At 45.4% G+C, this 18,974-nt stretch overlaps 1 protein-coding gene across 1 annotated transcript in view; it reads left to right on the forward strand.

The window, feature by feature from the left end:
• Positions 1–18,974, forward strand: part of LOC139386572 (anion exchange protein 2-like) — a 69,139-nt gene that overhangs the window by 26,476 nt on the left and 23,689 nt on the right. Inside the window, exons 3-9 of the mRNA XM_071132225.1 lie at positions 12,600–12,756; positions 13,042–13,292; positions 13,484–13,623; positions 13,959–14,245; positions 16,778–16,914; positions 17,505–17,588; positions 18,583–18,763. Coding sequence (XP_070988326.1) covers positions 12,600–12,756; positions 13,042–13,292; positions 13,484–13,623; positions 13,959–14,245; positions 16,778–16,914; positions 17,505–17,588; positions 18,583–18,763 — 1,237 coding nt within the window. The remainder of the gene's footprint in view (positions 1–12,599; positions 12,757–13,041; positions 13,293–13,483; positions 13,624–13,958; positions 14,246–16,777; positions 16,915–17,504; positions 17,589–18,582; positions 18,764–18,974) is intronic.

Raw genomic sequence — 18,974 nt, forward strand, 5'->3', positions numbered from 1 at the left:
GCGGGTTCCCAGATCAATTCCAACCATTGTTGTTGGAACACTTTACTATCCTCCATGGGCTCAATAAACTGCAACAGCAAGCGATTAACTATCTCATTAACACCATTAACTCTGTGAAGCTGAAATCACCTGAAGTAGGTATTGTCATTGTCAGCAGGTATTCAATCATCTACCTACCAAGGCCCTAACCCTGTCCCTTAACTCCCAGCCCGATCTAAAACAGGTTGTCAAAAATAAGACCCGTGGAGACTCCATGATTGATCTGATTAGCACCCCTACTGTGTTGGGCCCCGCTGGGCTCAAGTGGCCACCAGTGTCTGCAACTCACTCCCACCAGTGTACCTAAACATGGGAAGGAAATGCAATACAGAGTAGGGCTACAGGTTGTTTGAGAGAAAGGAGGCCCTAGCCTGGTGTCTGGCCATAACTGACTGTTCAGCTGTCTACAATGAGGAGAACATGGATGAAAAGTTGTAGATCTTTAACACCAACATACAAATGGCCCTTGATGTACAGTGGGGCAAAACAATATTTAGTCAGCCACCAATTGTGCAAGTTCTCCCACTTAAAAAGACGAGAGAGGCCTGTAATTTTCATCATAGGTACACTTCAACTATGACAGACAAAATGAGAAAAAACTATTCAGAAAATCACATTGTAGGATTTTTAATGAATTTATTTGCAAATTATAGTGGAAAATAAGTATTTGGTCACCTACAAACAAGCTGTCATGCGTAGGTGTAATAGGTGGCAGGGAAGTCAGGCGCAGGAGAGTCAAATGGAGTGAAAAGTCCACGGAGTATGCTCCATAACACTAAATGTACATAAACATACAAACATGGGTACGAGGACCCGACGCGCACCTATACAACAATCACACCACACTGACAATAAAACAATCTCTGACAAAGACACAACAGGTAATGAATGGGATTGAAAACAGGTGTGTGGGAAGACAAGACAAAACCAATGGAAAATGAAAAAAGGATCAATGATGGCTAGAAGACCGGTGACGTCGAACGCCGAGCACCGCCCGAACAAGGAGAGGCAACGACTTCGGCAGAAGTCGTGACAGTACCCCCCCCCCCTGACGCGCGGCTCCAGCTGCGCGTCGACACCGGCCTCGGGGACGACCCGGAAGGCGAGGTGCAGGGCGATCCGGATGGAGACGGTGGAATTCTGATAACATGGAAGGATCTAACACGTCCTCCACCAGAACCCAGCATCTCTCCTCCGGCCCGTACCCCTCCCAGTCCACGAGGTACTGAAGGCCCCTCACCCGACGTCTCAAATCCAAAATGGATCGAACAGAGTACGCCGGAACCCCCTCGATGTCTAGAGGAGGCGGAGGAACATTATGCACTTCAGCCTCCTGGAGCGGGCCAGCCACCATCGGCCTGAGGAGAGACACATGGAACGAGGGGTTAATACGGTAATGAGTGGGTAGTTGTAACCTATAACATACCTTGTTCACTCTCCTCAGGACTTTAAACGGCCCCACAAACCGCGGACCCAGCTTCCGGCAGAGCAGGCGAAGGGGCAGGTTTCGGGTCGAGAGCCAGACCCTGTCCCCTGGTGCGAACACTGGGGCCTCACTGCGGCGACGGTCTGCGCCAATTTTCTGGCGCCTTATGGCACGTTGAAGGTGGACGTGGGCTGCCTCCCAGGTCTCCTCAGCGTGCCGAAACCAATTGTCCACCGCAGGGGCCTCGGTCTGGTTCTGATGCCAAGGAGCCAGAACCGGCTGATACCCTAATACACATTGAAAGGGAGTAAGGTTAGTGGAGGAGTGACGTAGCGAGTTCTGAGCCATCTCTGCCCAGGGCACGAACTTCGCCCACTCCCCCGGCCGATCCTGGCAATAAGACCGCAGAAACCTACCCACATCCTGGTTAACTCTCTCCACCTGCCCATTACTCTCGGGGTGAAAACCTGAGGTAAGACTAACCGAGATCCCCAGACGCTCCATGAACGCCTTCCAGACCTTTGATGTGAACTGGGGACCCTGATCAGACACTATATCCCCAGGCACCCCATAGTGCCGGAAAACGTGTGTAAACAGGGCCTCTGCAGTTTGTAAGGCCGTAGGGAGACCGGGCAAAGGGAGGAGACGACAGGACTTAGAAAACCGATCCACAACGACCAGGATCGTGGTGTAACCCTGTGAAGGTGGAAGATCAGTCAAAAAATCCACCGACAGGTGCGACCACGGCCGTTGAGGAACGGGTAGAGGTTGTAGCTTACCTCTGGGCAGGTGTCTAGGAGCCTTGCACTGGGCGCACACCGAGCAGGAAGAAACATAAATCCTCACGTCCTTAGCTAAAGTGGGCCACCAGTATCTCCCGTCAAGACAGCGCATCGTCCGACCTATCCCAGGATGACCAGAGGAGGGTGACGTGTGAGCCCAATATATCAATCGGTCGCGGACAGCAGACGGAACGTACAGACGACCAGCTGGACACTCAGGGGGAGAAGGCTCTGCACGTGACGCCCGCTCAATGTCCGCGTCCAGCTCCCACACTACTGGCACCACCAAACACGAAGCTGGGAGTATGGGAGTGGGATCCATGGACCGCTCCTCTGTGTCATACAGCCGAGACAATGCGTCTGCCTTAACGTTCTGGGAGCCTGGTCTGTAAGAAAGAGTAAACACAAAACGAGTGAAAAACATGGCCCACCTTGCCTGGCGAGGATTCAATCTCTTCGCCTGCCGGATATACTCCAGATTGCGGTGGTCAGTCCAGATGAGAAAAGGGTGTTTAGCCCCCTCCCTCAAGCCAATGCCTCCACACCTTCAAAGCTTCTACGACAGCTAACAGCTCTCGGTTCCCCACATCATAGTTTCGCTCCGCCGGGCTGAGCTTCTTTGAAAAGAAAGCACAGGGGCGAAGCTTCAGTGGCGTACCCGAACGTACCCAGCTTCGGATGCGTCCACCTCCACAATGAATGGCAAAGAGGGATCCGGATGAGCCAGCACAGGCACCGAGGTAAACAGAGTCTTCAGGTGCTCAAAAGCCCTGTTCGCCTCAGCCGACCACTGCAAGCGCACCGGGCCCCCCTTTAGCAGTGAGGTAATGGGAGCTGCCACCTGACCAAAACCCCGGATAAACCTCCGGTAGTAATTGGAAAACCCCAAAAAACGCTGCAACTCCTTTACCGTGGTTGGAGTCGGCCAATTACGCACGGCTGTAATGCGGTCGCTCTCCATCTCCACTCCTGAAGTGGAAATCCGATGCCCTAAGAAGGAGATGGATTGTTGGAAAAACAAGCATTTCTCAGACTTGACATATAGATCATGCTCCAACAGGCGATCAAGCACCCTGCGCACCAGGGACACATGCTCGGCGCGTGTAGCAGAGTATATCAGAATGTCATCGATATACACCACTACACCCTGCCCGTGCAGGTCCCTGAAGATCTCATCTACAAATGATTGGAAAACTGATGGAGCATTCATCAACCCATATGGCATGACCAGGTACTCATAATGACCTGAGGTGGTGCTAAATGCCATCTTCCACTCATCACCCTTCTTAATACGCACCAGATTGTACGCACTCCTGAGATCCAATTTTGTAAAAAAAACGTGCCCCGTGCATTAACTCAATAATCGTATTGATCAGAGGTAGCGGGTAACTATATTTCACTGTGATTTTATTAAGACCTCGATAATCAATGCACGGGCGTAAACCGCCATCCTTCTTTTTCACAAAAAAGAAACTCGAAGAGACGGGTGAAATGGATGGCTGAATGAACCCCTGATGCAGGGATTCAGAGACATATGTCTCCATAGCCTCCGTCTCCGCTTGCGACAGGGGATACACGTGACTCTTGGGATATGCAGCGTCTACCAGGAGATCAATCGCACAATCCCCCTGTCGATGGGGTGGTAATTGAGTCGCCTTCTTTTTACAGAAGGCGAGAGCCAAATCGGCATATTCGGGGGGAATGCGCACGGCGGAGACCTGGTCTGGACTTTCCACCGTAGTAGCACCAACGGAAACCCCTAAACACCTACCTGAGCATTCTCGCGACCACCCCGTGAGAGCCCTCTGTGGCCAAGAAACAGTGGGGTTATGACAAACTAACCAGGGTAGGCCTAGCACCACAGAATACGCAGGAGAATCAATAAGGAAAAGACTAATCTTCTCCTTGTGACCCTCCTGCGTTATCATACACAAAGGTGTGGTTACCTCCCTGATAAACCCTGACCCTAATGGTCAACTATCTAAGGCATGAATAGGGAAAGGCATATCCACAGGAACAATAGGGATCCCTAAACTATGAGCTAGACTTTTATTAATGAAATTCCCAGCCGCACCCGAATCTACTAGCGCCTTATACTGGGAATGCAGTGAAAAATCAGGAAAAGAGACAGAGACAAACATTAGTGCAGCAGAGGGCTCTGGATGAGAATGGTGCCTACTCACCTGGGGTGACGCCAGAATGCCCTGCCTGCCCTCTCTATTCCCAGAGGAACCAACCCGGCACCTACCAGCAGTGTGCTCTCTGCGACCTTGAATGGTGCTCGAGCGGGAACCCCCTCCTGTCTCCCTGCGCACCATCCCTCCCAATTCCATAGGTTCGGGAGAGAGGGTGCGGGAGGATGGAACAACCAGACCCCGATCTAGACGTCCACGAGTAGCCAGCATGTTGTCCAGCTTGATGGACATGTCCACCAGCTGGTCGAAGGTGAGGGTGGTGTCTCTACAGGCCAGCTCCCGACGGACGTCCTCGCGTAGACTACAACGGTAATGGTCGATCAGGGCCCTGTCGCTCCATCCAGCGCCGGCAGCCAAGGTCCTAAACTCCAAAGCAAAATCCTGTGCACTCCTCGTTTCCTGCCTCAGATGATAGAGATGCTCACCCACTGCTTTGCCTTCAGGTGGGTGATCGAATACTATCCGGAATTGGCGGGTGAACTCCTCAAAATGGTCCAGCGCCGCATCCTCCCTACTACACACAGCGCTGGCCCATTCCAGGGCTTTCCCGGTGAGGCATGAGACGAGGGCGTAACTCTTCTCACGGTCAGATGGTACTGGGGAGGCCGTGGCTAGATACAAGTTCAGTTTAAGGAGGAAACCCTGGCAGCCGGCAGTATCTCCGTTGTATCCCGTAGGTAGGGATAAATGGATCCTCGATTCCGGAGAGGAAAAAACGTTCACGGGAGATTCCGGTTGTGGTGGTGGTGGCGCTGGAGAAACTCCCGGTCTCTCCCAGCGATCCATTTTCATGACAATGTGATCCATGACGGAGCTGATAACGTCAAGCTCCCTCGCTTGTTCTTGAACGCGTTCCTCCAGCTCCATGGGCATAGTGTCCTCTCCTGCTGACTTCATATATTTGGGTCAGAGATTCTGTCATGCGTAGGTGTAATAGGTGGCAGGGAAGTCAGGCGCAGGAGAGTCAAATGGAGTGAAAAATTTAGTCTTTTAATAAAGTCCACGGAGTATGCTCCATAACACTAAATGTACATAAACATACAAACATGGGTACGAGGACCCGACGCGCACCTATACAACAATCACACTACACTGACAATAAAACAATCTCTGACAAAGACATGAGGGGAAACAGAGGGTTAAATACACAACAGGTAATGAATGGGATTGAAAACAGGTGTGTGGGAAGACAAGACAAAACCAATGGAAAATGAAAAAAGGATCAATGATGGCTAGAAGACCGGTGACGTCGAACGCCGAGCACCGCCCGAACAAGGAGAGGCATACAAGACCACTGATAATCTCCCTCGATGTGGGGCTCCACGCAAGATCTCACCCCGTGGGGTCAAAATGATCACAAGAACGGTGAGCAAAAATCCCAGAACCACACGGGGGGACCTAGTGAATGACCTGCAGAGAGCTGGGACCAAAGTAACAAAGCCTACCATCAGTAACACACTACGCCGCCAGGGACTCAAATCCTGCAGTGCCAGACGTGTCCCCCTGCTTAAGCTAGTACATGTCCAGGCCCGTCTGAAGTTTGCTAGAGAGCATTTGGATGATCCAGAAGAAGATTGGGAGAATGTCATATGGTCAGATGAAACCAAAATATAACTTTTTGGTAAAAACTCAACTCGTCGTGTTTGGAGGACAAAGAATGCTGAGTTGCATCCAAAGAACACCATACCTACTGTGAAGCATGGGGGTGGAAACATCATGCTTTGGGGCTGTTTTTCTGCAAAGGGACCAAGACGACTGATCCGTGTAAAGGAAAGAATGAATGGGGCCATGTATCGTGAGATTTTGAGTGAAAACCTCCTTCCATCAGCAAGGGCATTGAAGATGAAACGTGGCTGAGTCTTTCAGCATGACAATGATCCCAAACACACCGCCCGGGTGTCAAGGTCCTGGAGTGGCCTAGCCAGTCTCCAGATCTCAACCCCATAGAAAATCTTTGGATGGAGTTGAAGGTCTGTGTTGCCCAGCAACAGCCCCAAAACACCACTGCTCTAGAGGAGATCTGCATGGAGGAATGGGCCAAAATACCAGCAACAGTGTGTGAAAACCTTGTGAAGACTTACAGAAAACGTTTGACCTCTGCCATTGCCAACAAAGGGTAAATAACAAAGTATTGAGATAAACTTTTGTTATTGACCAAATACTTATTTTCCACCATAATTTGCAAATAAATTCATTAAAAATCCTACAACGTGATTTTCTGGATTTCATAGTTGAAGTGTACCTATGATGAAAATTACAGGCCTCTCTCATCTTTTTAAGTGGGAGAACTTGCACAATTGGTGGCTGACTAAATACTTTTTTGCCCCACTGTTTGTATGCCCATTCAAAATAATTTAAAAAACATCCCGGGACAAGCCATGGATGACGGAACAACTAAAAGTGTCCATCAAGAAATGGCAAAAAAATATTTAATAGTTGGGGGGGGGGGGAAACTGAGAAATAGAAAAAAGCGAGAAACTCTGTTCAAAAGCTTATCCGAGGGGCAATGAAAAACTACTACACTAATTAAATTAAATTCATTCAATTTAAAAAGAATAACCCAAACTAGTGGTGGGACTTCATCAATAAGGAGCTTGGTTGTTAAAAATAATTTAGAGGGATGATACAGATTGACGATGTGGAAAATGACAATGTTGCTGAGGTCTTGAAAAACTTAATTGCTGAAGCATGGACAGGAAATACATCCTTCACTGTTTTTCCTCTTCCTAGGCCTGTTGGGGAATGAGAACTATGCAACATTGGACAAATGAAACAAGCTCTTTCAAGACTCAGTCCTAAGAAAGCATGTGGTCCAGATGGTCACTCAAGGAATTTTCAGAAGTTCTAGCGCCAGTGGTCACTCACTTAGTTAACACCTCCTATCAACTGTGCTCTGTACCTACAGAGTGGAAGACCACTAACATCTGCCCCATTCCTAAGGTCTCCAGTCCTGGACAGAAAAATTATTGGAGCTCAATCTCTCTGACATCCTGTCTAGGCAAAGTCCAGGAAAGGCTCATTGCCAAGAAGCTCATACCAGTTGAGCTTGAAGAATGCAAAAAAAAACAGCATGCATACTTGCTAAACACAGCACAACAAATGCACTGGTCAGAGCCTCACACACCTGGCTTACAGAGACAGACTCAAAGCAACCCATAATGGTCCTGGTTCTGCTGGCGGACATGTCAAAGGCTTCTGGTCGTGTCGACCATGCTGATCTCCTCCAGCATCTGGCCAGTCTGTGTCTGTGTCCAGGGTTACTCACCTGGTTTCACAGCTGCACAACAGGGAGAACACAGAGGGTGATAGCAAATGGAATGTACAGCTCATGGCCAGAGGTAATATCTGACACCGGCTATGCCAACGACATTGGCCTGTTTTGTGCTTTAAGGCTAGAAAACATTGAAAATGGAAGAGGAGGCTAAGAAACTGGATTTATGGACAACAGAGAACAACATGCTTAATGGGAAGAAGTCTGTCGAATTAAGAATCTGCTTCTCAAAAAATCCTCCCCAACCGGCTCCACTAATACTGGGTGGACAGGCTGTTCCAGTTCTAACATGCACAAAATACCTTGGCTTCCACTTGGACAACCAACTTAGTGGGAACCAACATTGACCAGGCAGTGAAAAAGGCTTCAAGGCGTTTCCACTTCCTGACTGTAATGGCAAGAAACGGCTTTCCCGCTGATTACATCTACAGCACTCTGATCCGACCATGCCTGGAGTATGCCAGTGTGTTGAAGGTGGACTGCACAAAGAAGCAGCAAGCTGCACTGGATAGGGTACAGGAAAGGGCAAGCAAGATAATAACAAAAACAGAGACATCCCACTGACCCTTCCACCACTAACATTCACTGATAGAGCAAGCAGAAGATTTGTCACTGACATGCACCAACCTGACCACCCTCTACATCACATATGTCAGAGTCAAGGCCCGCGGGCCACATCCGGCCCGCAAGAAGGTTTTTTACGGCCCCTGGGATGATCTTGATTTATTATTAGAACCGGCCCGCAGCAAGCCGGCAGCCCGCAGATCTTTTACACGCACCAATACTACATTTCCCACAATGCAAAGGTGACGCACCGAGCAGTAGGCTGCTTCATTTCAATATTTATTGGCACAGCAGTCGTCAGCATCACAGTAAAATTAACTTTCAGATACCCATCAAAAATGGCAAAACGGAAGGTGGATACTGAGAACCGGGGGTTTCAAACAAGGTGGGAGTCGGAGTATATGTTCACGAAGGTAGCTGGAAAACCTGTGTGTCTTCTGTGTGGAGAAAGTGTGGCGGTACTGAAAGAGTATAATCTGAGACGACATTATGAAACGAAACACGCGGACAAAAACAAGAATATGGACATGGAACAAAGGCTACAAAAGGCAGAGGAATTAAAACGAGGCCTCAAATCTCGACAGGCTCTGTTCAAAAAAGCCAAATCACAAGGCCAGGCTGCTGTCAAGGCCAGTTTTATTTTGGCAGAAGAGATCGCTAAATCAGCCCGGCCATTTACGGAGGGGGATTTCATCAAAAACTGCATGATTAAAGTTTGTGACGAAGTTTGCCCAGAAAAAAGGCAACTCTTTTTAAATGTGAGTCTGAGCAGAAACACCATTGCCGAGAGAGTAGACCAGTTGTCCATCAATCTAAAAGAGCAGCTTGTGAAAAAGGGAAAAGATTTTATTGCATATTCCTTGGCTGTGGATGAGAGCACCGACATTTCTGACATTGCCCAGTTGTCAATTTTCATCCGCGGAGTGGACTCCAACCTAAGCGTGACAGAGGAGTTTTTGGCTTTACGTCCTATGCATGGCACAACTACGGGGCATGATTTGTATAAAGAGGTGTCAAGATGTGTAAATGAGATGGAGCTGCCTTGGGAAAAACTTGTGGGTTTGACAACCGACGGAGCACCTGCGATGTGTGGACACAGGAGCGGACTGGTGGCGAAGATACGGGAAAAGATGCAAGAGGAAAACGCGACAGGTGAGCTGACAGCTTATCATTGTATCATACACCAGGAAGCGTTGTGCGGTAAAGCCTTGAAAATGGAGCATGTAATGAGCATCATCACGCGCACAGTTAACTTTATCAGAGCCAAAGGTTTGAATCACCGCCAGTTCAAGGCATTTCTGACGGAGTTAGAAACGGAGCATGGTGATTTGCCTTATCACACAGAGGTGCGATGGCTAAGCCAGGGAAAGGTGCTTCAAAGATGTTTCGAGCTTCGTGAGGAGATTTGTCTGTTCTTGGACAGCAAAGGGAAAGACACAACACAACTCCGAGACGAAATGTTTCTGTGTGAAATGGCTTTTCTGTGTGACATTACGAGTCATCTGAATGCAATAAACTTGCAGCTGCAGGGTCGGGATCGTGTCATCTCTGATATGTACAGTACAGTGAAGGCATTTAAAACCAAACTGACTCTGTGGGAGACGCAGATGCGGAAAGAAAATTTGAGCCACTTTCCCAGCTGCCAGACCATGAAAGAGAAGCTCTCTACCAGTGCGTTCCCGAGCACACAGTTGGCTGATAAAATAGGTATGCTTGCCGCTGACTTTCGACGCCGATTTGCTGACTTTGAAGCACAAAAAAGCAGGTTGGAACTGCTCGGTAACCCATTTGCTGTTGACGTGGAAAGCTCACCACCAAACCTCCAAATGGAGTTGATTGACCTCCAATGCAATGATGCACTGAGGGCAAAATATGCGGCAGTGGGTGCTGCGGAGTTCGCCCGTTTCCTCCCCGGCACAATGCCCCAGCTGCGCATCCAGGCTGCTCAAACGTTGTCTATGTTTGGCAGCACATACCTGTGTGAACAACTGTTTTCTTTGATGAACCTGAACAAAACATCACACAGAAGTCGACTTACTGCTGAACACCTCCACTCAATTCTGAGGATTTCTTCAGCTCAGAGCCTTACCCCGAACATTGATGAACTTGTGGAAAAGATGGGACACCACCAAGTATCACCCTCAACCTCAAACAAGTGAACATTACTGTGCAATCACATATTTAGAGTTTTTACTCAGTTCAAGTTTAAAAGTTAAAATTTAATATTTGTTTTCACTGCATGTTACTTCTCCTTAAACAAAGTGTTGTTTTTGATTAATAGATTTTTGCACTTTATTTTTTTGTATTTCAATCCAATTATATTTTAAAAATATTTCAGTTGAGTGGATGATAGAAAATTGCTATTATTGTTTTTTCTTTGAAGTAAATTTAGCCCACTTTTGCTAAAATAGAAAATATAGTCTACTGATGGTGCCTTGAATACCGGTTTCTTTCATTTAATGTTCATGTTATGGGGATATTTATATAAAGGAAATTTGTCTTTTGTGTCTGTTGAAAATTAAAGATTACTGACAGAGCCATAAGAAAATATTGCTTTATTTATCTGATCATATTGTAATATATTTGTTAGGTTTTCAGTAGGTTCAATTAGGTTCACTAGACTATATGCGTCATTTAAAAAATTTTCAATGAACATTCGAACAGTCCGGCCCTCGTCTTGTAGCTGATTTTTTTATTTGGCCCTCCGTCCATTTGACTTTGACACCCCTGCTCTACATGATCTCCTACCATAGAGAAGGGGAGACAGCACTGGCAGAGTCCTCCACAACCAGAGCCAACTGTCCATCACTAATGCAAGGACAAATAGACAAACATTTTACCACTGCCATCAGACTTTTAAACAACCAAATAGACTTTTTAAACTGTAATTGTTTAGGACATTTTTTTAATTAATGTAGTATACAGTGTTTTTTAAGCTTTTGTCTAAATGTATCTGGTGACTGGTAAATGTCAGTCACCTGGTGTTTACCTGTGGCCATGTCTCCCTCTAGTGTTGCCTATGGTAATCTATTTTTTTATTTTTTTATTTAATCTTTTTTTAACTAGGCAAGTCAGTTAAGAACAAATTCTTATTTACAATGACGGTCTACCCCAGCCAAACCCTAAAACGGACACCGCTGGGCCAATTGTGTGCCGCCCTATGGGACTCCCAATCGTGGCCGGTTGTGATACAGCCTGGAATCGAGTCGTACTGACGCCACTTGGGAGCCCATGATGCCATACATCTCCAAATCATATCCCGTAGTATGCTGTAGTTGCATGAGCAGTTTATGATGATGCTAACTTCTAGTTAGCAATTACATTTTTGTTATGCCTTTTTTGAATGTCCTAACAAAAATTGTGTGTAGATGGGTAAAAAATATATAAATATTTAATCAATTTTGAAATCAGGCTGAATCACAACAAAATGTGGAATAAGTCAAGTGGTATGAATACTTTCTGAAGGCTCTGTAAATCAATTTTTACATGTTTGAAGATGAAGTATTGTAATTAAGGCTTGAAACATATTCAGAAATGAGTGAATCAGACAGCATTTTGGCACATTCTTACCACAATTGTGTGAATAATTTGTCATCTTTACATATCTGGCACACCTGGCTCCTTTGGTTGTATATTCTACATCACTATGAACATTTTAAGATATTATTGGGCATACTACATTTATAATGTCATACTGGTATGATGATGCTGAGAGAAATCCAATAAGATGTCATTGAGCTGTATCTCTCAAACATTTTTAAAACCCTGTTCTAGCTGTGTGTGTGAAATGCAGTGCAGAATATAAAGTTACAATCCAAAAACATAGATGCCCCACTACATGAAATTCTATAGCTAAGCTTCCAACATTTTGATACCAATGGCACAATATGGGCTATTTTTAAACAATAGTTATAGCTGGTGCTTTCTAAGTTGGTTTTTATTATATATCATTTGAAAGTAAGTTAATTTCATGACCTTTCAGAACCAATTGTCAAACAAAGATTAAAACATATCAGGGTTTACTTTTTAAAGCAATTTATACAGGTAATTCTGATATGTACCCTAGAGGTCAAATGTCAAGGTTCTGTTGACCTGAACATTCCAAAAATGTGTCTGATTGATAGCTGTGAATCTAAGCTAAGCTTTCCAAATCTATATGATTAAAGGGTATACGTGAGCAATAACATGTTGTATACTAACATTGTTTGTCATAGGGCAATGCACAGAAAACATCAAATCTTATGTAAATAGGAATCCATGACTATGATGAAATAATCACTAACCTCGAACCACCCATCGACCACCCACCCTCCCCGGTCAAGCCATCGGCCCCTTCTAGGCGGAGTGAAGATGATGATGATGATGAAGAGCAGGACCTGAACAAGACCCTGGGGGTGCAGCTCTTCCAGCAGATCCTCCACCCACCGGCCCGTGGACCCCCAGAGAAACACCGTGCCTACAACGAGGAAGACTTTGAGTGTGAGCCACCAATGTTTACTTGTTAACCTTCATGTCTATTAAATCACTGTTTTATGTACAATAGAAAGGGTATCAGTTACCGTGTACAGCTTGACATCACATTCTGGTTGGAAGTAGTATTGAGTATGGGCCATGCCTGTCCATCAAAAATGTATCTTTCATCAGCTTTTGATGCCCATTAAAAGACAGACAACGCTGCTCAACAAATATCATCTCAATGCAGACAAGGAAGTGTGTCACCAAATGACTACTTGACCAAACACGGTTTATTTCTCCTGTCTGCAGACCACCGCCACTCCTCCCACCACATCCACCACCCGCTGTCCAAACTACCCCCAGAAAGGAGGAAGAAGAAGAGCAAGAAGAAGGAAGCGGGATGGAGGAGAGGATCCGGGCCTGGCGGAGCACCCAACATAGAGGAGGACGAGGAAGAAGAGGAGGCAGATGAGTCCTACAGCCAGAACGATGGAGAGGAGGGGAAGACCACCACACCCACACCTGATACTGACACGGACACACACAACGAGGATGTGCAGGTAGAGTTGCAAGCTTATACTGGTTTACATTATATTATAGTGGTTTATAGTATACACTGTATTTGTTATAGTATATTAGTTTTATAGTATACACACATACATATAGTACATACTGTACACACACACTCAGCTACTTTCTTTTTTATTAGGTAGGCCTCTTCCTCATTGACCCCAATCTTTCCTCTCTGTAGTTCTTCGTGTCTGAGGATGACCCTGCCAGTGCCACTCCTGCCCCCACGCACAGCAAGGGTGGCAGTGCCACCCTTACCAGACGCCTCACCATCGTACCTGAGACTGCCCTGGGTACCAACATGCCAGAGGATGCCACGGAGTAAGTGAGAAAGATGTACACAAACACACATACACATAAACACATGCACAGACTGACATAAACCAACACACGCCATGGAGACCATGTGCTTGATGTATTTGATCCCATTTCACCTATTCCGCTCCAGCCACTACCAACAGCCCGTCCTCCCCAATTAAGGTGACACTAACCTCCTGTGACACACACAAACTGATAAAGCAATGTACACACACTTGCAAACACATGCATATAGTTAAGTGTGTGCACAGAGAAACACACAGGCACAGTACTTTATCTGTCTGCCTGCCTGTCCATCCGTCTGTCTAATTACTTGTACGTCATCATCGTTGTCCCAGTGAGCCAGTGGACTCAGTGTTGGCCCCCAACAAAGGGAGGAATGGCCTATCCTCTGGCCCCTCCCGGGAGTCCCACAACCCCTCCACACGGGGCTCCACGCCTCCCTCCTCCTCCGCCTCCTCTTCCTCCTCCAGGACACCGCCCCCTGGCAGCCGCGGATACGACCTGCAGGAGCGCCGGCGCTCGGGCAACATGACGGGCGGGCAGCAGGAGCGCCACCAGCGCCAGGCCACCGACGACAGCGAGGCCCAGATGCTGGGGTCCGCCGACCTGGATGGCATCAAGAGTGAGTTCTAATCAATGAGTCAGTCAGTCAGTCTACCAATCAATCAATAAATATCATTTTCCCGAGCTAGAACCCCAAAGATCAAGCGGTACCACAGTGGCAAGGAACAACTATCTGGAAGAGGAAAACTTTACAGGAACTATACTCAGAGGTGTATGATTTTTGGAGCATAGAATTACATCATGTAATTTATAGAATGAAATAATTGCATTTCCATGACACGGGGCTGATTCACACTTTAATGTGACATAATAGCAGCATGTCATGACTAAACTGTTTTCAGCATGATTTCATTAACTTCACAGGGGATTCATTTTAGTATTACTATGACATCATTGCAGCAACATTTTAATGACTTTACAGGAGACTAAATGTATATATTACTGTGACATCATTGCAGCATTATTTCCATGACTTCACAGAGGATGAACTTTGATATTACTGTGACATTGTAGCATTATTTTCATGACTACACAGGAGATTAATTTTCATATTACTCTGATTTACGTCACAGCAGCATAATTTCAATGACTTCACAGGGGATTCATTTTGATAATACTATGACATCATTGCAGAATTTCCAGGCCTACACAGGAGATTCATTTTGATATTACCGTGAAATCATTGTAGCATTATTTCTAAGTCCCTCTCCTTGTTCGGGCGACATTCGGCGGTCGACGTCACCGGTCTTCTAGCCATCGCCGATCCACCTTTCATTTTCCATTTGTTTTGTCTGGTCTTCCCACACACCTGGTTTCAATTCCATCAATTACATGTTGTGTATTTAACCCTCCGTTCCCCACATGTCCTTGTCCAGTATTGTTTATTGTAAGTGCTTGTGCACGTTATGTCTGTTTTTTTTTGTCCCATTGGATATATTGTTTTTGTTCACGGTGATTTTATTCATTAAACTGCGCCGTTGTAACACAGTCTTTTCTCTCCTGCGCCTGACCTCTCTACCGCCAGTACGCACGCCTTACAGAAGCCCTACAATATTATGTTTTTCTAAGTAGTGAGAATGGTTGTAATCAGAGAATGTTGTTGTTGTAATCAGGGAATGATTTTTGCTGAGAGCCAATGGGGTAACCAAGGTAACCATGGGTTGTTTTCCCCACAGGTGGGCAGGGCGGCAACTTTCTATTTAGTACTGACTGGGACTATACCTTTGATATTACTTTGACATCATAGCAGCATAATTTCAATGACTTCCCATATGTAAGAATGCAATAATGATGTCATAGTAAAATCTGAAGTAATATCACACCACTGTGTGGTCATAGAAGTTCTACAGTAGTATGATGTCACAAAAATGCCATGTTAATCTATAGGGTATTTGTCAGTAACTTTCACGGATAACCTATCCAAGTGAAATCATCACTAGGAAGGATCAATGAAAGAATGTTGTTCAATAATGACTTGACCAAGACATATTTTTATATCTGCATTGTCCTTACCCTTATGGAAAGCTTTCAAAACCTTGATATTTCGACACAAAAAGCCCATTCTCCACAGTCAATTTGCATTTGTTATCTTAAATCTGATCCTAATACGGAATTTATTGTTCTGTGTACAAGAAAACAAGGCCGTCCATCCCACATGCTCAGTGTGCACCGTTGGAATGTGAACATTTTCAAAGAGCCCATAGCTGCCCACCACCAGAGTTCTTTCCCAGTTTTCCATTGTTTGTTTCATGTTCAGATAAAAGTCTGTGAGCGTGTGTGTGACGTGTGCCCATATGTCATTCTTTGGAAAACAATCATTCATTTTGGAAGCATGGTTTGGTTCTGTGTTTTGAAAGTCAAAACGTTGCAACTGCGCTTTTCTTTGAGTCAGAGGCAATTTCTTTGTGAGTATCCATGACATCATATATAATTACATAATTATTATACTGTTATAACTTATAATAGAATATGCAAGTTTGTCATTCAGATCAACATGTTAAAAATGTATATCAATGGTTTGCTAACCATTATCTTAATGAGATAGCCATGAATTAGCCTCTACTTGAGCTATGTGAAGTGAGTGAAGAAATGTTGGCTCGTTGATGATGGTGGGGTTAGTCTTGACAAATGTTCATTTGTTTTCTTTGGGCTTTAAAACCTTAGTCTCACAAAGATTCCCTGGGAAGCTTTCCTATTGCTATGCCAATCCTGAAATGTTATTTTCTAGAAAAGTACTCCTGTGGGAATATGAGTGTGTTCTCACCGTACTTGTTAAAACACACTGCAGGTGGCAAAACTAGTTGCAATGACGTTATTCTGAAGTCTTTTGTGACGTCATTTGAATGTAATAGGAGGTATTTTAGACATCATTTCAGCGACCACAAAAATACATATTTAACTGCTTGTAACCCGGTCAGATAACAACCAAAGTATGGTGTCTTTCCCAAATGTTTAGATGTCGTCATGAAAAAATATGGCTGTACCTGATCTGATGACTCAACAAGGAGAAAATCAGTTTGGGACAAGAAAGTAACTTTCTCTTTATTTTTCTCTTTCCATCTCTCTTTCTCTCTGTCCCCATGTTCCTTAGGTCACAGGTTCGAGGATGTGCCTGCGGTGCGCCGTCACCTGGTCAGGAAGAGCAACAAGGGTCAGGTGGTGCACATCAGCAAAGACCACAAGGAGCCTAGTGCCCACTGCTGCAAGTTGGACCGTACCCCACATGAGGTGGGTATGGAACAAGAGGGTAATGAGTTTAATGGGCAGTGATTTTGGCCCAATTCCATGTTTTGCTACCACTTCACCGGAATGGTCTATCATAGACTTACATAACATTGTTGTATGCTATTACATTTCATTTGCCCCCCACTGGTGTAGGCCAGTAGTGTTACTGCTGGTTATAAGTAGCAGGCAGTGACGTGAGTAACACATGTCAAGTTGTTTTTATCATGGAGAGTTTGGGTTAAGAAGTCAATGTCTCACCTGTACATTAACTCCCTGCTTTGGTACTTAAGTCAGTCAGGGAAAGGTGAGACGTTAAAAATGAACTTAGGAACGCCTTTCACATGCCACAAGAAAAAGAGGAGAGGTGACACGACACAAGGGGCTCTAGGAAGTAAGCGAGGGAGTTAAGTTTATTGTATTAGGGTAGCCAGGTAAACATAACTCTCGTGTGGGTGTGTGTGAGAGTGAACGTAAATCAATGGACAGACCATTTCACATGAGCTCTCTTGTTGAGCCAGTAACTGTGTGTTAGTGTGTGTAAGGTAAGTCTGCCCTATTAGATTTGTCAGTATCTCTGCTTCTCACTCACCCAGCCAGTGCTTGAGTATCGGTCCTCCTCGCATTCGGACAGAATGCTTCGCTTGGAGTTCGTGGGGCGTATGGCACGGCACCAGAAGGTAGGGTCGTTTTGAACCAGTACAACCTGGTTTTAGCCCGGGTAACTTTGGATTTGCTGTGTTAGCCTTCAGATTGGTTTGGAGTGCAGTTAATTGCCTTCTAACACCACACCTATACAGCATGGTGTGTTTGTAGACACTTGATGCATGCTGGATGCTGCCATAATATCTTCATGCACCTGTTTTAACGTGTTATTGTTGTTCGTGGGAGCTTAGTCTGGTTGATACAACACCTGTTTTAACGTGTTATTGTTGTTCGAGGGAGCTTAGTCTGGTTGATACAACACTTGTTTTTGATGTGGAAACTTTTGGGTTTCTTCTTGGTCTCAGAGTAATAACACTAGAAACACTAATAAGTATGGTCCAATGTTGGAACTCACCTAAAATGTTGGAACTCACCTAAAATGGGAAAATCTGTGTGTGACTTTCTAAACCCCCCTGTTCGTCTACAGAAAGACCCCGTGTTCCACCCAAATGTTTGCTGTGTGTTTTTGTGTGTTGTGTCTGGGGTGTTAAAAATTATTCTTTTTGTTTTCCTATCTGAAGTTGGATTCGAGATTAGATGGTTTCTAGATTAGATGTTTCAGATCCGTACTACTGTGTACTATAAAGAATAGTGTTGGGCACAAACATTGATAATTCATTTGATATCGATTTGTGCAAGGCATTTGTGATATCGGTTTATCATTCCTGTTAAGCTACTGTATTATGTAAAAAGGAGTACTGAGAAACCATCTCACAGACCTTCGCACAGGCTCTCAACTTGGTATGCGCGATTGCCTGCTGATGGACCATCAAGGGCTTCACATTGTTTTCAAACTGGTTGGGATATGTTAAAAGACTTCCAAAACATTCACACCTGGCCCAATGGACAATCAGGAAGCAGTTGTCTGGATTTCACAGAGTTGCAAAATATATATATATATATATATATATATATATATATATATATATATATATATATATATATATATATATATATATAATCTCCCAGGTGTTTGTGGAGCTGAACGAGTTGGTGATGGATAAGAACCAGGAGTTGCAGTGGCGGGAGACGGCCCGCTGGATCAAATTTGAGGAGGACGTGGAGGAGGAGACGGACCGCTGGGGCAAACCCCACGTTGCCTCGCTCTCCTTCCGTAGTCTTCTGGAGCTCCGCAAGACCATCTCCCACGGTGAGAGAAAGAGGGGAAAGTGAGGAAAGAAAGGAGGGGAAGGGAGGGACTAGGTGGGAATAAAGAGGGCGAGGGGGAGAAGGAGTTGGGAAAGGAGAGGGTGAAAGAGGGAAGGAAGGGAGTGGGTGAGTTAGGAAAAGAGAAAAAGGAGTGATGAAGAGAGAGGGTAGGAAGAGATTGGGGAGGAAGGGAAGAAAAAGGAGGAATAAAT

Source organism: Oncorhynchus clarkii, chromosome 28, assembly GCF_045791955.1.
Source record: "Oncorhynchus clarkii lewisi isolate Uvic-CL-2024 chromosome 28, UVic_Ocla_1.0, whole genome shotgun sequence".
Taxonomy (NCBI): Eukaryota; Metazoa; Chordata; class Actinopteri; order Salmoniformes; family Salmonidae; genus Oncorhynchus; species Oncorhynchus clarkii.